This window comes from Vitis vinifera, chromosome 3 (assembly GCF_030704535.1).
Source record: "Vitis vinifera cultivar Pinot Noir 40024 chromosome 3, ASM3070453v1".
In the NCBI taxonomy this organism is placed as follows: domain Eukaryota; kingdom Viridiplantae; phylum Streptophyta; class Magnoliopsida; order Vitales; family Vitaceae; genus Vitis; species Vitis vinifera.
In genome coordinates this window covers 9,533,250-9,552,774 of record NC_081807.1, presented here as the reverse complement: position 1 = coordinate 9,552,774, position 19,525 = coordinate 9,533,250, and the positions used below count along the sequence as shown (strand labels likewise).

Sequence of the window (19,525 nt, the reverse complement as noted above, 5' to 3'; positions counted from 1 at the left end):
AGAATTCAAAATTCGAAAGGGAGCTTTAGAGGCTGAAGTGTTCAATTAATTATGAGGGGGATGTTAAGAAGAAAGGCCCTCTTCAGGGCAGAGGGAGCCAACTAGCAGTTTCCAACGAATCTTAAAATATTGAGCTGGAATGTGAGTGGAGTGAATGACAATTCCAAAAGGAAATTAATCAAGTCTGTCGTAAGAAAACAAAAGGTGAATTCGTTGTGTATTCAAGAGACAAAGATGCAAGTAATGTCTGAAGGGGTGGTGAGAAGCTTAGGCTCGGGGAGATTTCTAAACTGGAGGGCCTTGAATGCTATTGGATCGGTAGGGGGTGTTTTAATATGCTGGGATAAAAGGTTGTTGGAGATTTTGGAATGGGAGGAGGGCCAATTCTCCATTTCCTGCAGATTGAGGAATGTGGAAGATGGTGTGGTCTGGGTGTTTATGGGGGTCTATGGCCCTTTCTCCAGAGAAGAAAGGGAGTGCTTGTGGGAGGAGATTGGGGCAATCGGAGGATTGTGGGAGGAACCCTGGTGCTTAGGGGGCGACTTTAATACAATCCTCTACCAATCTGAAAGGAGTAGGAATGGGAGAATTACCTCAGCAATGAGGAGATTCGCCCAGATCATAGATGACTTAGGGCTAGTTGATCTCCCATTGCAAGGAGGATCTTTTACCTGCAGCGGGGGTCTCAATAATCAGTCATGGGCCAGGTTGGATAGATTTCTTGCGACTCCCAGTTGGTTTGATCAGTACAGTAGGGTCTCTCAAAGAAGGTTACCTCGCCCTACCTCGGATCATTTCCCAGTCATTCTTAAGGGGGGTGGGCTAAGAAGAGGACCTTCCCCATTCAGATTTGAAAATACGTGGCTCAAAGTTGAGGGGTTTAAAGACTTGATTCAGTACTAGTGGCAAGGGATGGTGGTTAGAGGCAGTCCTAGCTACAGATTGGCTGTTAAGCTGAAGGAGTTGAAACAAAACCTAAAAAATTTGGAACAAGGAGGTATTCGGGAATTTGGAGAGAAATAAAGCTGAAGCTCTCCAACAAGTGGAGCTCTGGGACTTAGTGTAAGGGGAGAGAAGTCTAACAGAGGAGGAATTAATTCGCAAAAAGGAAGCCAAGGAGGGTTATGCTAAGTGGGTGTCGCTGGAAGAAACCCATTGGAGGCAGTTATCCAGGGAATTATGGTTAAGGGAAGGGGATAGAAACACGGGGTACTTCCATCGCATGGCAAACGGCCATCGAAGAGTTAATTCCTTGGACAGAATAAAGATAAATGGGGTACGGTTATCAGAGGAACAAGAAGTGAGGGAAGGGATTGCGAATGCCTATCAGCAGTTGCTCTCTGATAGTTCGGGCTGGAAGGCGGACATAGGGGGTTTGCAAGTGAAGCAAATCAGTCAGTCAGAAGTGGAAGTCATGGAGCTCCCGTTTTCTGAGTCTGAGATCCATGCAGCCTTAATGGAGATGAATAGGGACAAAGCCCCAGGACCGGACGGGTTCATGGTGGCTTTTTGGCAAAACTGCTGGGAGTTCGTTAAGGAAGAAGTTTTGGACATGTTCAAGGAGTTCTATGAGCAGAACTCCTTCATTAAGAGCCTAAATAATACGTTTTTGGTATTGTTACCGAAGAAAGGGAGGATTGAGGACCTGGGTGACTCTAGACCCATTAGCTTGCTGGGGGGGTTGTATAAATTGTTGGCTAAGGTGCTGACCAACAGGCTTAAAAAAGTGATAGGAAAGGTGGTGTCATCCGATCAGAATGCGTTTATTATGGGGAGAGATTCTTGACGCCTCCTTAATTGCAAATGAGGTAATAGATTCATGGCAAAAAAGGGGAGAGAAAGGCCTAATTTGTAAATTGGACATTGAGAAGGCATACGACAACATTAATTGACAATTTTTGCTGAAGGTTCTGCAAAAAATGGGGTTTAGGCCAAAGTGGCTGGGATGGATGCAGAGCTGTATATCTACTGCTAAATTCTCAGTTTTGGTGAACGGTGTGCCAGCTAGCTTTTTCTCAAGTTCTATGGGGTTGCGTCAAGGGGACCTTCTTTCCCCCTACTTGTTCGTCATGGGAATGGAAGTGCTAAGTGTGCTAATCACGAGGGCTGTTGAAGGGGGTTTTATCTCTAGGTGTAGCATTTGGCGAGGTAGAGGGCAGAATGTCAATATATCTCATTTACTTTTTGCGGATGACACAGTAGTTTTTTGTGAGGCAAAGAAAGAGTACTTAACGCATTTGAGCTGGATACTTTTTTGGTTTGAAGCGGCTTCAGGGTTAAAGATTAATTTGGACAAAAGTGAGGTTATTCCGGTAGGAGAGGTGGAAGAGGTGAACGAGATGGCTGTTGAACTAGGGTGTAGGGTGGGACAGCTGCCTGTCATCTACTTGGGGCTGCCTTTAGGGGCGCCTAATAAGGCCACTTCCGTGTGGGATGGGGTGGAAGAGAAGGTGAGGAGGAGACTTGCCCTTTGGAAATGCCAATATTTTTCCAAAGGTGGGAGAATCACTCTTATAAAGAGCACGATGGCCAGCATGCCCTTGTATCAAATGTCTTTGTTCCGCATGCCAAAATCAGTGGCAAGGAGGTTAGAAAAGTTGCAAAGAGACTTTTTGTGGGGAGGGGCCAATCTGAAAAAAAAAAAGCTCACTTAGTCAATTGGGAGGTGGTGTGTGTGGATAAAGAAAAGGGAGGGTTGGGATTAAGGAAGCTTGCTCGTTTGAATAAAGCCTTGCTAGGCAAATGGATTTGGAGGTTTGCTTGTGCTAAGGAGGAACTTTGGAAGAAGGTGCTTGAGGCAAAGTATGGGCAAGAGGACTTTGGATGGAGGATAAGGAAGGCAAATGGAGTGTTTGGAGTAGGGGTTTGGAAGGAGATTTTGAAGGAATCTGATTGGTGTTGGGAAAATATGGCATTCAAGGTGGGAAAAGGCAACAAAATCAGATTTTGGACAGATCCTTGGTGCGGGAGTTATGTGCTGTCCCAAAGTTTTCCGAATCTCTTTGCCATGATTGCCCATAGGAATGCCACGGTGGAAGAGATGTGGGACCAGAATTTTGGCCAAAGCGGGTGGAATTTAAGGTTTCTAAGGGACTTTAATGATTGAGAGTTAGATATGGTGGGCAACTTGTTGGATGTGTTGAGGAAGCATAGGGTTACGTTAGAGGAAGACTCGGTGTTTTGGAAGGAAAAAAGAGACGGGCTGTTTAGAGTTAAGAAAGCGTACAGCTTGTTGGCAAGCCCCATTGTCTCCGTTTTCCCGAAAAACAATATCTGGGTGGATAGAGTTCTAACCAAAATTGCTTTCTTCGTGTGGGAAGCCGCTTAGGGGAAGGTGCTCACTCTTGATAGGCTTCAGAGAAGAGGGTGGTAGTTTCCTAATTGTTGTTTCTTGTATGGTTGCGAAGAGGAAACGATAAATCATATTTTAATTCATTGTACAATTGTCAGAGTGTTGTGGGATATCATTCTTGGTTTGTTTGGTGCTCAGTGGGCCTTTCTAGAATCTGTAAAAGAGGTTTTATTTAGCTAAAAGAGCTCTTTTGTGGGAAAAAAAAGGAAAAAACTGTGGAAGTCCATCCCGCTGTACATTTTTTGGATGATTTGGAAGGAAAGGAATAGACTAGCTTTTAGGGGAGGGGGGGGGGGTGTTAGCAATTCAGAAGTTAAAAACTTCTTTTGTGTGTAATTTATGGGGCTGGGCTAAATTGTATATTGGAGAGGAGCCGCTCTCCCTTATAGGCTTTTTGGAGTGGTTAGCCTCCATTTAGGGGTTGGTGAGTTTTGTTCTTTTTTGGTTGGGAGGCCTTAGTCGCCTCGTATATTCCCTGTATGCTTTGCGGCTCTTTTGCCTCTTGTTAATATATTCTACGTTTACTTATCAAAAAAAAAAGTGCGGTTAGTTAGTTCATACTCTTTCTTTTAGAACCTCACATGGAAGTAGTCAAAAGAATATTGCAGTAACTAAAAGCTACTCCTAGAAGAGGATTGCTCTTTTCTTAAAATGGTCATATGAATTTGGAAGCATGTACGGATGTTGATTGAGTGGATCTATAATTGATAGAAGATCCACCTTTGGCTATTGTACTTTTGTTAAAGGTAACTTAGTCAATGTTTTAAAAGGTTAAAGGTAGTCTGAAGGTGTTTTGTGCAAATGAGATGAAGCTTAAACCTTGAGGCGGAACAAGGTGTAAGCCTTAACTTTAATAATAATAATAATAATGATAATAAAAATCTTTAAAATAAAAAAAAGAGTTGATAAAATCACATGACAATTAAATAATAAGTAAACCATATGATATATGATAATCAAATTAATTATATGTCATTTTCAATAGCTTCTAATTAAGTTTATTTTGTCTCTTCTAAAATCCAACTCTCTCATGCATTTATCAAATAATTTTCAAAACCACCATCACTATCACTAGTAGGATTCTCTAATTAATCATAATTATATCCAAGCTCTATTATCCTCTTCATCAATGTTAATGTCAATACATTTTTCTTCTTTATCCATTAATTACAATGATCTTTTTTTTCCTTTGTTCATCAATAATAAGATAGTGATTAGATATAAACTTGGTCACTAAAGTGACCAATAATTTTTTTTTATTTCTTCTTCCCAATCTCTTCCTTTCATTTCCATTTAAGGGGTTAATTGGTAGTCAACTAAGCCCTCATTTGTTCAAAGGTTTAAGCCTAATCTTGAATGCAAGAAAAAACTTATAAATCTATATCAAAACCCTGTAAAAGCAAAAGTCACTACAACCAATAAATATCGAGGCTTAAACTTCTTAACAAATGTATAAAAAAAGCCAATAAAGACCTTAAACCCATTCAAACCTTTTGAACATTTGAAGCTTCAGCGTCAATAACCTTAAGGCTATAACCTCATGGATATAAGCCTTAATCAATTGAGGCGTAAGCCTCAATTGCCCTCTATAGATGCTATAGCCTCAAAGCTAATTTGCATAGCCTTTTAAAACATTGAACTTAGTAAGTTGGAGAAGTAAGAAGCAACTTTTGGTGGCTAGGTCAAGTGCAGAAGCTGAATATAGGGCCATGACACTTGGAATATGTGAGTTGATATGGATAAAAAAACTTATTGAGAGAGTTGCTGATAGAATCAAAGGTTCTTATGAAGCTATATTGTGGTAACTAGGTAACCATAAGCATTGCACATAGTCTAGTGCAACATGATAAAACAGAACATATTGAGATAGACAAACACTTCATCAAAGAGAAAATTACTAGTGGAATGCTCTGTACTTCGTTCATTTCTTCTAAGTTGCATTTAGTAGATGTCTTCACAAAAGGATTTCCCAATCCAAGGTTCAACTCAATTATCAACAAGTTGGGGATGAAGGATATTTTCTAACTAGCATGAGGGAAAGTATTGGAAATCAACTACTGATTGCACCCTTGATTTCAGGAGTTAATTAGCTGTCTTTGACCAATCTAAGATTGTTTTAGGAAGTTTTGATTTAGTCAACTTCATAATTAGGCTGATAGATATTTCTAGCACTGATTAGGAAGTTTCTGTTTTTTCCTTTCTTAGATTATTTCTTCCATATAATGATGTATACTATGAATAATGGAACATTTTTTCAATCGGATTCTAAACTGATACTTTCTTCTTTCTACACATGACAAAAAGTAGAGTTTTCTTTTGCCTCTTTTCTATCTACACCACATTCATTCACAAATGTTCAAAGGCACAATCACACACTACACTTCTTTTTCCACTCTCTCTCTCTTCTCTCTAATTCACTCACATTCATTGACCTCACTTTTTCTCTCCCAACAACACCCTTTTTCTCCCTCTCTCCATCCCAAAGACTCCACAATTCTCTCTCATCTCACCACATTTTTTTTTCTCAAAAAAGAAAAAATCCACCCATACTCCTTTCTCATTCTCTGTCTTCAGTCTTCTTGCTCTATTCTCTCGTTTTATTTTCATATTTCACTAAACCTCATCCGAACTCCACTTATCAAAGTCCTCTTTCACACTATTGAAGATCCACAAAGCCTCCATTGAAGGTCATTCTCCAGCTTCATCAAGTTGCCTGCTACCACCTTTGCTGTTGACAACACCACCACAAACCACCATCACAACCATTGATGAGGAAGAAGCTTGGGCATAAATTATTAAAATTTTCATTACTCTATTTTTGATTTAATTATTATTTATAGATTTTTATTTTTCTTGGGCATGGTATTGTTTTGGGCCTCATGGTATTTTGAGAAAACTCAAAATTGGCTAACTGAATTGAACCATGTTTAGATTTTCTTTTAGGCCTAGTTCTTTTGGGCTTTTCTACTTTCAAATGAGCATTGTTTTCTTTTGGGCTTAATTCCATTTTGGGCTTTGCTAATAGTTTTGTTTTGTGCCTAATTCTATTTTGTGGTTTGCTACTTTCAAATGGACAATGAATAAATGACTCAATTCACTTTGGGATCGTTTTGGAATTTATGATCTAAGTTAATATTAAAACATTTACTCTATTTAAACTTTATTTTAATAAAAATATGTATATATTTGAATTGCTTTTCTTGTTTGTCATGAGAACAATTAAATTGCAACCAGAAATAAAAATTAAGTTAATTTATTTTTGTTGCATGAAAAATAAAATATAAAAAATTAAATGAGCAAATGTTTATATATTTAGGTTTATTTTATTTAATTCTAAAATTGATTTCCAAGTTTTGAACAAAAAGCCCACTAGTGCATGACCTGATTTTTTGTAATCCATTTGCTATTTCCAAAATTTAGTTTTTGATTTTTTTAATTAAAATAATTGAATTATTTTTTCACATTATGGATAATTAAAAATTAAAAATTAAATTTGGATAGAACAATGTTACTTGTTTGGTCATGGGCGTGTATTCTAAAGTTAAGTTTTGATTTTGTTTATTTTAGTGCCCACAATGCTACATATTAGACATACTTTCATGAGTAAAATGCAGTGTCTTTTCTATTAATTAATTAATTGATTGATTGTTAAAGTTATCTCAACTTATTTAGTAGAATTTTATGTATAATCAGGTTCAATAGGGTGACATATCTTTTCACTGAATAATTTGATCCTTGAACCCATTTCCAATAGCATAAACTATCACCTTATTCAAGATTTGCTTAGGTTTCTTTCTTATTTTATTTTCACACTAAAAAAAATATATATTTGATGATTTTAAGTCAAAAATAAAAATCAATACCTTCACAAATAAATAAATAAATATTTTTAATAAAATAAAAGTGAGCAGTGCAGTGCCATTTCATCCCAGGGTCTTTTTCTTTTGTTTTTTTCTTTTTCTTTTTACATGTTTGGTGTGAAGAAACACTTTTGAAGTTGCTATCCAAGCTTTGTTCTCGTTCTCCATTGCTTTTGAAAAGACTGTACCTGTGGTGGATTATAGATGAAATGCCTCAGAATGCATGATTTGGAAGCTACTACAAATGTTGAATTGGAGATGGTTTCTACCTGTTTTGACAAATGATACATAGTGTGTTGTAGTTTCTTATCCCATGAGGTGGCTTTTATTTCCCAAGAGAGGTTGACATTCATTTATCTGAAAGTAATAAGATGGTATGGGACAAAATACTTGTAGTGGATCAATTGATTGATAGCTTCATGTGCAAGATATATGCAGAAGTAAGGGACAGTTTTCCAATTCATTTTGCACTTATTAGTATTCTTGTGTTCCCCAATTTGGAGTCTTCAATTCTTTTTTCTGTTTAACCATTTAAATTTTCTTTGGGATTTCTTCAAGGTGAGCAATCTAATTTCTGATGTACGTGTAGAATCCTAGTTTGGATTGTCACTTCCTTTTGTGTTTTTATGGTTATTGTGGAGAGCAATGTTAGGATTTCTTTATAGCTCTAAACTTCAGCTGCAAAGCTGAAACTCCTTACTTTCTATATGTTCAGTTCAGGCTAGTGAGAGTTTTCTGTTGTTGAGTTTATTGCACCTTTGTTTTCCAAATGCCTTATTTAGCTTTAGAAAAGATACTTCAAAATTGTATATTTTATCTTGCATTAATACTTATAAAAAAAAAGAAAAAAAAGAAATGCATATTTGCATTAATTTTTTATTTTTATAATATTTTATTTTATTTTATTTTGACCCATTTCTTCCCATCATATGATTAATGGGATTAATCTGTTTTCTGACACATAGCTATGTTTGGTTTGATATTCCTTGCATCAAATGGATTTGACATTTTGCAGGATCCACTGTTGAATATCAATCTCAACAATTCCTCCATATGGACGGGAAATTGGTCTCAACTTTGCCCCACTTGCAAGGTTTTCTCAGTGAACTTTTTCTTTCAAAAGAACAGATGCATTAATGCTTGAAATACTGTCCTAAACAGATTTGGTGTGCATTCTCAATCTTGTTTCTTTTCAGATAATTAGACCTGTTCGCTCAAAGCACTGCCCTACATGTAAGCGCTGTGTGGAACAATTTGACCACCACTGCCCTTGGATTTCAAATTGTGTAGGGAAGGTTAGAAAGTTAGACTTCTTTTTCTTTGTTTTCTGGGTTGATGAGGATACAGCACTCCTTAGTAGAAATGTGTTATGAACTTTTTATGAGACCATGTGATTTTTTTTTCTTTTATTATTATTATTTTTGAAGAGGTATGGTGAGGTTGCACCCCCTGCTGATTCTGGTTTCAGACCGGAATATGTTGTTGACATGTTATGGATCCTTTTTTATCATCTTAACAATGGATACATGTTCAATACATCATCTGGTCAAGTGAATCAAATGTTCCTTGTTTTGTCTGCATGAAACAACCAAGATGATATGCATCTATTGCTTCATGGAGGTTATCATGCTTTTTGGTCTCTAATTCAAGAGCTTGTTTTGCTGGATTCTAAATTGTAATCTGGTTGTATAGAAATCCATACCACTGCCTTTGAATGTAGCAAGAAAATTGATGTCACCATCCCCATGCAGCATTGCCATACTGAGCTGACACGCAGATATATTCCACTTCCTGGCCTCTAGGCCGTTCCATCATTGTCCATATTTCTGTGCCATTTGTTGGTCTCTTTATTAATTTTCTGAGCACTAATTTTGTGTGCTCCATATTTGACATGTTTATAATTTATGTTGAGTACTTCTATATCTGAGTTTGATCTGAGACCCTGATTAACCAGTTCTTTGTCTTCTTCCTCTTTCCTTCTCATCAGTTTCATTATTGTCATTATTATTCATCTTGCAGAAGAACAAATGGGACTTCTTTGTTTTTATCTGCCTGGGAGCTTTGTCCACATTCATTGGTGCTATTGTTGCAGTTCAAAGTATGTGGGTCCCTGACAAATTGAGCTTTCAGTGACTTATTTTTATGATAGGAAAACACCCTCAAGTGGGCTCCCTCTCTGAAATGTTGATGAGCTCTCCCTCATTCAGAAGGAAATTGCTTGAATCCTAGACACACACCATGTCCTCAAATAGATGAAATTGCATTTTAAAATGTTGTCTGTGCTCTCATATGCAGGTTGTTAAAATTTAATGTTCTCTCTAGTTATCGAAGTCTGACAATTCCTCAACTTTGACCAGAGTGTGATTTCATTTTAATGTTTGTAAACCTAATTTTTTTTTATCTGTGGGACAAATTTAATGTGACAAACTTTTGATGAGGTGTGTCTAAAATGGTTAAAATTTTTAGAGAGCTCATAGCAACACAGATGAGGGGGCCTTCATTATAAACATACCCTTTGTGATGTGGTATCCATTCCATTTTGGAGTGGTTAACAGCCTTATCCAATATGACAGGAATTTGGACAGCATTGCCAACATTGCGGGCAGAAGAAACTTGGATTCAATATGTGGTGGTTCAACATTCTGGTGTTGTTGCCTTTCTGGTTATGGACATAATTCTTTTGATGGCTAGTGTAACTTTGACAACGGCACAATCATCCCAGGTAATTGATCAAACAATTATTATTACCATTTTGTATCTAAGCTTGAAATTTTCTGCACTGAATTTCTTATGTGCTTGGTGTTTGTCTTGATGTTTATTCTGCTTTATTCTTTTCATTTTTGTGAAATCAAAATGTCATAAAAAAATCCTGTGACTAAATTTAGTATTATTAGTTTCTGTTTTGTATGTAAGCTTGAAGTTTTCTGGCACTGAATTTCTTATGTGTTTGGTGTTTGTCTTGGTGTTTATTCTGCTTTGTTCTTTTCATTTTTGTCAAATCAAAATGTCATAAAAAAAATCCTGTGACTAAATTTGTGCTTGAAGTTTTCTGGCACTGAATTTCTTATGTGTTTGGTGTTTGTCTTGGTGTTTATTTTGCTTTGTTCTTTTCATTTTTGTCAAATCAAAATGTCATAAAAAAATCCTGTGACAAAATTTGTGCAAGATCCAAAGCAAATTGTATTCCTTTCCTCTTTTGTAGTTGATTAGCATACTGCTGGATGGGTGGATCTGTTTCAACCCATTTTGATCATATTAGCTTTGGAGTGTGCTTAAATTGGCCCCTAAAATGGTCTTTGGTGCTGGATTTCTATGGCTTGCTTATGGGGGGGTTTGGGGTTATTAGGGTTTTGTCTCACTTATCTATGAAGTCGTTACAGCTCAATTGCATGCTAGTACCCTAGTTGGATCTATTTGAACCCAGTTGGTTTATATGTTTTTATAGTAATTTAAATTGCCCCCTTAATTGGTTTGAGGTGCTGGATTTCCATATCTACATTATGGCCACTTTGTGCACAATGAGATAATAGCTCAAATTTGATGCAAGGAAACTGGTTGGGAGATGCAGATACCTGTTGAAGCCACAAGTAATCTATGGTGATTGTAGGTCAAATTAAAACTTTCTTCTGCATTGACCAGGCTATTGCTTTGGATTCATGATTCTATACATGTATTTTATTTTGCTAGCATAAGTTCATGATGGTCAATGGACTTGGTGAAGAAAGAAATAAGTGTTGGCCCATAGAAGTAATCTAGTCTAGGACTTTTAGGAGGCTGGGCAGTGTTTAGGCAATTGAGCCTATCTAGGCAAGGAGGTGTTGCTTGCATCACCCATCCACATTAGTATATTTTTAGTAGTCATCTTGCTAAAATATTTACATGTTAGTACATATCTTTAGTAATTATTTATGGAGTAGATAGAAAGCATGTTAGTTTATGGAGATTACTTATCAAAAAAAAAAATGTTAGTTTATGGAGAGTGCTTGGATTGCACTATAACTCTTGGATTGTTGTATCCTTGGATGTAAAGCATGGATTTTTTATTTTATTTTTTTGATAAGCAAATGGAGATGTATCAAAAGTGCCTAACAAAAGGGAGTGCAATCTAAGTATACTCAACTTTGTCGAAGACTAGGGTTTTGTGGGAGTTATTATTTGCTCTCTTTGGGGTGACTTGGGTTCTCCCTTGCTCGGTAAGGGAGACTCTCCTTGGATGGTATGGGTCCTTTGTTGCTAGGAAGAGCAAAAAAGCATGGAAGCTAGCTCCTTTATGCCTTTTTTGGGCGGTGTGGAAGGAAAAAAATAGGATAACGTTCGACAATGAAGAGTTTTTAGTTCATAGGTTGAAGTATTATTTTATGTGTAGTTTTTGGTCTTAAACAAAGTTGTATATAGATGCTGGACCTTTACCTGTAATCGACTTTTTTGATTGGTTGGGTTCTAGGGTGAGGGTGGGTGAGGTTTTTTCTATTCCCTCCTTTTTGTTCTTCTTTGCCTTATGGCACCTACTGTATACTTTCTGTATGCCTTGGGGTGTCCTTCGAGCTTCCTTTTTCTAATTTATATATTTTATGTGTTTACCTATTGAATATAATATATTTATAGTGTACAATCCTTCTTTCCTTTCTTAATATATGTCACATATATGGTAGTTAGTTCAACCTAGCCTTGTATATATATTTCTCTATTGTAAGAAGTTAATCATATGAAAGAGAATTAAGGTTTTTTCTCTCTCTCTCTTTCAACATGGTATCAGAGCCAAGGGAGAAAACTTTATTCTTTCTGGTTTACCCGTGTAATTAATTCCGGGAATCCGTCCAGTGACCGTGTTTTATTCCGGTCACCTTTTCCATCTCCCAAAGCTTTCCGGTTAGCCATATCGTGGTCAGAAAACCCTCATCACTGTCAACATTTTTCCGGCTACTTTTTTTTCAAACGATATTTTTCGACACCGACCACATCATCAGGAGTGCAAAGAGGAGATCTGCAACTTTTCTCAAAGCACCGGAGCCAAAAACCGATCCATGCGCCGTTTTTATGCGGCGGCCTGAATCCCACGCACCGGCGCGTGAGGGCGCGTGACCCACTTTTTGGTGCCGAGCTTCCACCAGTAGGCTCGTTCGGCGCCGTCTTGCACTTCTAAGCCTCCGTCAGTCCTCTCCGAACCCTGCTTCTCCATTTTTTTGGCATTTCAGCCTCCGTAGGTCTTTTTTTGGTTCAGTTGCAAACATATGAGAGGGAGAAGGGAGTGGAGGCCATTGGAGGGTTTCTTTTAGAAGACCCTTCCAAGATTGGGAGTTAGAGGAGGTGACCTAATTTTTGGTTCTCATTTACCCTGTGAGAGTGCAAGGAGAGGACGCTTTACTGTGGAGCAAGGATAGGAGAGGAAGTTTGAATGTAAAGTTGTTCTATAAATTCTTATGTGATGAGACTACTAAAGTTTTCATAGCCTAAGAGATTTGGGGTCTTGAGCACCTTTGAGAATGTGGTTTTTCGCCAAGGAAGCTATTTGGAAAAAGATCTTAGCTATAGATATTTAATGAAGAGGAGTTGGACTATGGTCAATTGATGTAGACTTTGTAAAGACAATGAAGAATCAACTGATCATATATTGATTCATTGTGAGAAGACAAGAGTGATTTGGGTGTTTCTCTTAGCAGTCTTTAACTTGAATTGTCCATTTACAGCTTCAGTGAAAAGTCTCCTCTTTGAGTAGATATTTAAGGGATTGGATAAGAAAAGAACAACTGTTTGGTGTTTTGCCCCTCTGCTTGTTTTGGTGTATTTGGTTAGAGTTTAGTTGAAGAATTTTCAATGAAGAAGAGCTTTTAGAGCTCAGATTGGAGGAGGTTTTCATTAAATCCCTTTTGGAGTGATCCCAAGCTTCATTGCAATTGGAGAGTTTCTCTATGGTGGAGTTCTTAGATTCCTTATTTAGTGGTTAGGTTGGCTTGTTAGGTCTCTTGTTGTTTTGGCTATGACACTTGTTTTTTGGATGCTTAGTGTAGAATTCCTGTCTACATAGTGTGTGCCCCCTTTTTTTGGTGCTTTTAATAGATGTTCTTTTATCTATCAAAAAAATAATAATAATAAAAAATGAACATTTTGGGTTCATTCCGAAAGAGGTGGAGAGAAGCTAAAGGAGTCCCTTTTCATATGTAGACTGCCAAGCACTTGATGCATCCAACTAACAGATGGGGAAATGTAATTGAGATCGATTGGCATACAATAAAGCTTGTTGATCTCTTTAGGGTTCGTCTAAAAGTAAAGGTGAAGGAGAATGTTGCAATTCTATTGATTCTTGAAACTTTAGAAGGGACGTGGGTTTTTACAACTATAGCAGTAGTAGTTGGCGAATAAGAAGATGACAAAGGAGTTAGTAAGTTGACTTGGAGCAGAAGAGGTCACAACTCAAGTAGGCTTGTTCATCATCAAGGGCTAGAAAGGAATTAGAGGGTGGAGAAGCCTCCACATATCAAGGTAGATGGTGGTAACTAGGCTTTAGTCGTGAACAACTGTATCCCATCTGACTATGATTTCAATTCAAATTTCAAATCCAATGGGCCATTAGTTTTACAAAGGTCAAGGTCATATACTTCTTTGGGTTGACTTAGAAAGATGATGCCTTACTCCTTAAAAAGATGCCTAATCAGTGATGAAGGTCAAGCCCAATTCTTGGCTTAACCTGAGATCAAGATCTTAAACAAAAAGTCACAAGCCCATCAAAGCCTAGGAAGCTCAAGATGAGATATGGACTAAAAGTAAAAGATGGGAGATTGGTTAAGTGGTTTGGTGGGCAAAATCTAAGAGCTAGATCAAACCCAGTAGGCCTCCCTTTTAAGAAGAAGCCTCAATCACAATAGAAGGCCAATCACAACAAAAATTGATGAAACTCTTTTTCTTCTCTCAATCATCAATGGCAATAAAAAGAGTGTGTTACCCCTTCAACTAATGGTCTGGTACCAATGAAATCTTCTCTTAGAATAATCTTAACTAATTTAGTTGGGGAACTATGCTTTTTGTTGAAAACAACAAAAAAAGGCAACAACTTCTACGGGAAGGAGGGTTGAAGATCAATACCCTTAGAAACATCAGATCTATTGAAGGCTTTCAAAGGGGCTTTAAATGTGTTGGGGTGGTTGGATCCCTTATCAAATAAAATCTTAGCTAGCAACAGGCAGGTTAAACCATACAAGTTTAATGATAAGCTAGGGTCATATGGATAAGAGAAGGGGATTGCTATTTTAAGCTTTTCCATGGGGCTGCTAATGGAAGGAAAAAGAAGAAAATCATTAAATCTTCGAGAATGAGGAAGGGGCCATTGTAGACAATATGGCGAATGTCTCTATAGAGATAGAAGGATTTTTCAAAGAATTATATGTTAGGATCCTTAGAGATTCATGAAGGCTAGAAGAATCGGATTGGTTTCCTTTTTCAGAAGAGATTACAAATGGGTAGAGATAGTGGGATTTTTCAAGGAACTATATTTTAGGCTCCTTAGAGATTCATGGAGGCTAGAAGAACTAGATTGTTTACTATTACCGAAGAGGAAATTCATAAAGTTGTCTTTTAGTTAGACAAGAAAAATGACCTGATGTCGGGCGGTTTCTCCATAGCAATGTTTCTGGAATGTTAAGACATCGTAAATGAGGATTTATTAAAAGTGCTTATGGATTTCCATAATAATGTGGTAATTAACTAGAGCACCAATGCCTCCTTTATTGCTCTAAGGCCAAAAAGGAGTCAAACCATCAAAATATCAGACTTGGGGCCTATCAGCTTGGTCACAAGTTTGTTTAAGATTATTACTAAAGTTCTTTTAGGTTGTATTCAAAGATTCCTTTACAAAACCATCTATGCTTTCCAGGGTGCTTTTGTAAAGGGGAGATAAATCCTAGACACAATATTGATAGCCAACAAAATGTTGGATGAGAAAAGGTGATCAAGGGAGGAAGGGGTGGTCTTCAAAGTCGATTTTGAAAAGGCCTATGGCCATGTGGATTAGAGTTTTTTGGATTGTGCACTTGATAGAAAGGGTTGTAGAACTAGGTGGAGATCATAAGTAAGGGGATGTTTGTCCTTAACAAGTTTTGCAGTTTTACTGAATGGAAATGCCAAGGGATGGTTTAAAGCAACTAGGGGCTTAAGGTAAGGAGATCTTCTTTCTCCTTTCTTTGAACTATTGTAGAAGGTTTCCTAATGGAGAGAAGCAGAATTAGGGTGCCTCATTTATAGTTTGCAGACGACACTATCTTAATATCATCCTGTTGATTTTTGGGCACATTTTAGGTCTTAAGATCAATCTAGACAAGAGCACATTGTTAGGAATCAATACAAGTTGGGATTAAATTACTAGATTGGCTTTGTTGTTTAGAATGTAAAAAGTTTTTGATTTGTCTTTAACCTATTTAAGTCGTCCACTAAGGGGGAATCTTAAGGCTAGAGTCTTTTGTGGCCCAATCACAGATAGAATTTTGAGGAGACTAAATGGGTGGAAAAAAACTTTTTTGTCTTTAAGTGGAAGAGTAACTCTAATTCAGTCTTGTTTGTCTCACATCCCTAGTTATTTCCTTTCGTTGTACAAGATTCCATTCTCAATGACAACAAAGATTGAGAAAAGACAAAGGAATTTTCTTTGGTTAAAAAAGTTCATCTTAATAATTGGATCTCTAAGTGTATAAGCCTAAGGAGGAAGGAGGAAGGAGGATTGAGGTTTGGGAGCATATCTTTCAAGAGTAGAGCCCTTTTAAGGAAGTGGTTTTAGAGGTTTCCCAAGGAGGGTACTACTCTCTACTGCAAGGTTATCTTGAGCATCTTGGGACACATCCAAAAGGTTGGGATGCGACATTTACTTAGATGGTCACATTGTTGCCCTTGGAAAGCTATTACTTAGGTCTCCTAGAATTTCTATGGTCATACTTTGTTTTTGGTGGGAAATGGGACAAAAATCCATCTCTGGGAAGAGTTGTGGGGTAATCAGCCTTTGGTTTTTCAATTTTCAAGTCGTCAAAGTTGCATTAGTTCAAAATTCTCATGTTTCATCTATCTTTGAAAATTTTTCGCCTATAACTTAGAACTTGACAAAACCTTACCAATTCAGAGATAGAGGATCTCAAAAGACTCATGCCCATTCTTAATCATGTTAAACCCCAAATGTGAGAGCTTGGTCATTATCACCCTTATGCTTTATTTTTGGTTAAATCTTCCTTCTTTGCGTTATCTAATCAATAAACATCAATTTTCTTCTTTCCTATAAATTTCATAAGGAAATTAAAAGCCCCATCAAAGATCAAGGTATTTGTTTAGTTAATGGCCAACAAGAAGGTTAATACCAGTGATTTGCTTCAGGTGAGAAGACCTTTCAAAGCTCTTAGTTTGGATTGTTGCACTTTGTGCTTGGGCAGTTGAGAATTGATAGATGACCTTATGTTACATTGTCTGATGAGTTTGGAGTTATAGTATAAGCTATTCAGACTAGCCAGTTTGGATTGGGTTCCTTATAGAAGTGTTAGTGATTGTTGACCATTTTTTTTAAGGGTTTGGGGAGCACTACTTAGGGTAAAGTTCTATGATAAAATCATTTGTGTTACATTGATTTGAATGATATGGCGGGAAAGATAGTCTATTGAATTGTATTTCTTTTCCTTTGTTTTGATCAAGTTTTCTAATTTAGGGAGGATTTCTCATTCTTCTCTTGTATACTCTTTTTAATGAAAATGTTTTTGTTTCCAATAAGAGAAAAAAAAAAAAAAAACATTGCTTAGACATGACTTGGATCATGCCTCGTGCCTAAGCCTTAAGTGACTTTTGCACTGTTAAGTATGTCTTGCTCCATAATTATGCCTTGGGCCTTTCAAAACCATGTTATCAACTTAGTTCCCAAGGCAAGCAATAGGCGAGCCACTGGGTTTGACTGATACCTTGACTACATTTATCATAAGTTCAAAGCCTACTTGCAGATCGACTTTCAACCTCTGTGTGTTATGGTTGTTTTGTGTTTAATTTTTCCCTCTCAAAGAGCATGCTAACACTAATTTGCTTTTCTGGGTTGGGATCTAAAGATAGATAAATCTAGATAATCACATGGGTTTGTTTTACCATCATAGCCTAAACTTCAACTAGATGTTTTCTGGGCTATTTGTTATAATTCTGCCTGCCTAATGCTTAAATGTCTAATTCTCCTCAGTGCTTCTTCTTAGGATTCTTGAGGCAGGTGGTAGGTAGTCTAGCTAGACATGATGATACCATGAGTAGTTAAATACACATTTACAAATCTTAGTTTAAAGCCATTGAATCTGTTTGTTTCTTTTTCCCTTATAATGGTAGAAATGTTTATTGAGTGTGAGACCATCTAGCAGCATGATATGGTTGGCGTTGGTTATGAATTGTACATTGCAGAAACTAGATTATACTCTTTTGTTTGGATTAAAATATGCTTGGTCCATTTACCTTTCTTGTTCCTTTAACTTTCAGACCCACCATGCCGTAAAGGTGTTTGTAAGAAGTATATGTAGTACAAAAATGGATGGTGTCAATTAATTTTCTTGATTCTTGTTTCAAATATCTTCCTTACAACCACTGTTAGCATGGTTGCAATGCAGATAGCTCGGAATATCACCACTAATGAGTTGGCGAATTTCATCCGCTATGGGTATCTTCATGCTCCAGATGGGCGGTTCCGAAATCCATACAACCATGGGTGTCGAAAGAACTGTGCAGATTTTCTCATTTATGGCTACACTGATGATGAGGAAATAGCTTGGCCTCCATTACAGCAGGTTTCCACATAGTCCTATTGTCATGATATGCAGTTTGATAGCTAAGGTTGCTGTTTTGTTTCCGTTAAAACTCACATAAGTTGCATTGTGGTACCAAAGACCCAACCTTCCTGCAGCAGATGTTCATCATGTTACACCAGAGGTCCTTTGGCTGTTGATATATAACCACCAGGTAAAGCCTCGATCATCATATGATCACAGTTTCACAACCTCCATTTTCTGTGTTTGTACAATGGAATACCATAATATAGGGAAGAAAAAACCTTTGTTCCTGTAATTACTAGTTCTAGGAACTATACACCCTCATGTTCTATTTAATATTTTGTTTCTAAATAAGTAGGGAAAAAGGGGGTGATATATTGGTTTACAATTTTATGCTGGCTTCAGACTTTGGAAGTCAATTGTTTAAGATGATCTGAGTGTCACCTTGCTTAAAATTTTAGTTTATATCTATAATTGTCTCAAAAATGGGAATAATTTGTTGCAGTATTATTATCTATCCATCCTCATGTACATTTATCTAGTTCTAGGAACCATCATTGCCACCTTGCTTGCTTCCTCAGAGACGAGGGAGTTTGGTTAAACAGATCTAATTTGTTTAGAAAAACAGGATTCAACCAACTATTCGTGGGCCTTTGTTCCACATTCTTTTCGTTGAGACTATGAAAGATCCATTTCAAGTTTGAATTTGCTCATTTGAAATCTGGATTCTTTAAAGCATGAAAGTCAAAGGACATATTTAGCAACGGTTTTCAATCACAGTTTTCTATTTTCAAGAATAATTTTCTATTTTTTAGGACTAAAAAATTGATAAGCGTATTTGACAATTACAGACTTATTTTTACTTTTTGTTCTCGTGCTGTAACAAAAAAATTTCTATAAATGCATTTTACAAAAGATTTTGTTCTATTCTCAAGAACAGAAAACTGGGTGTTTTTAGATATATTTTTTTTAATTGTCTTTGATTGTTTTTATTTGTTTTTTGAGAGATATTTTAAAAAATAATTATATAAACATATATAATGTTTAAAAATAAAGTTGACATAAATATTTTTTAAACATTTTATGTTTTCAAACCGATTTTGTTTTATAAAATATTAGAAAATAGTTTTAAAAATGAATTTTTAGAACTATTTTTTAAAAAAAATTACTAAATAGGGTCAAAATCTTTTGAAAAATGAATTCCTCGACATGGATAATCTCACTTCAAAAAAATTTAAAATTCAAAACAGTAAATCTTTTTTAATACCTTTCAATGTAAACCTTTAGAGCTCTTGTATGATATGTAAAATTTATTACTATATTTTATTTCAAAAACAGAAAATAGGAAATACGAAGTTATTTTTGAACTGGCACTTATAACAATTTATATCCAACAGACCATCACTTCCTGATTCTCAATAAAAGCGCTTACATTTGTAATGAAGATGCTACCGGCCAAGAGTGTTACTGCTTATGCCAGAATCATTCCGAAACAGGCTCAAATCAACTCCCCAAATATTGGCTTTGGGTGGGCGGTTTGATGTCACATTTGG

At 36.7% G+C, this 19,525-nt stretch overlaps 1 protein-coding gene across 1 annotated transcript in view; it reads left to right on the top strand.

Annotated features, from left to right (window-relative positions):
• The window catches only part of LOC100241204 (probable protein S-acyltransferase 23), a 60,790-nt gene extending 42,314 nt beyond the window's left edge, over positions 1 to 18,476 (top strand). Inside the window, exons 9-13 of the mRNA XM_002270469.5 lie at positions 8,228 to 8,305; positions 8,409 to 8,507; positions 9,232 to 9,310; positions 9,786 to 9,934; positions 17,814 to 18,476. Coding sequence (XP_002270505.1) covers positions 8,228 to 8,305; positions 8,409 to 8,507; positions 9,232 to 9,310; positions 9,786 to 9,934; positions 17,814 to 18,002 — 594 coding nt within the window. The 3' untranslated portion in view covers positions 18,003 to 18,476. The remainder of the gene's footprint in view (positions 1 to 8,227; positions 8,306 to 8,408; positions 8,508 to 9,231; positions 9,311 to 9,785; positions 9,935 to 17,813) is intronic.
• The last annotated feature ends 1,049 nt before the right edge of the window (positions 18,477 to 19,525 follow it).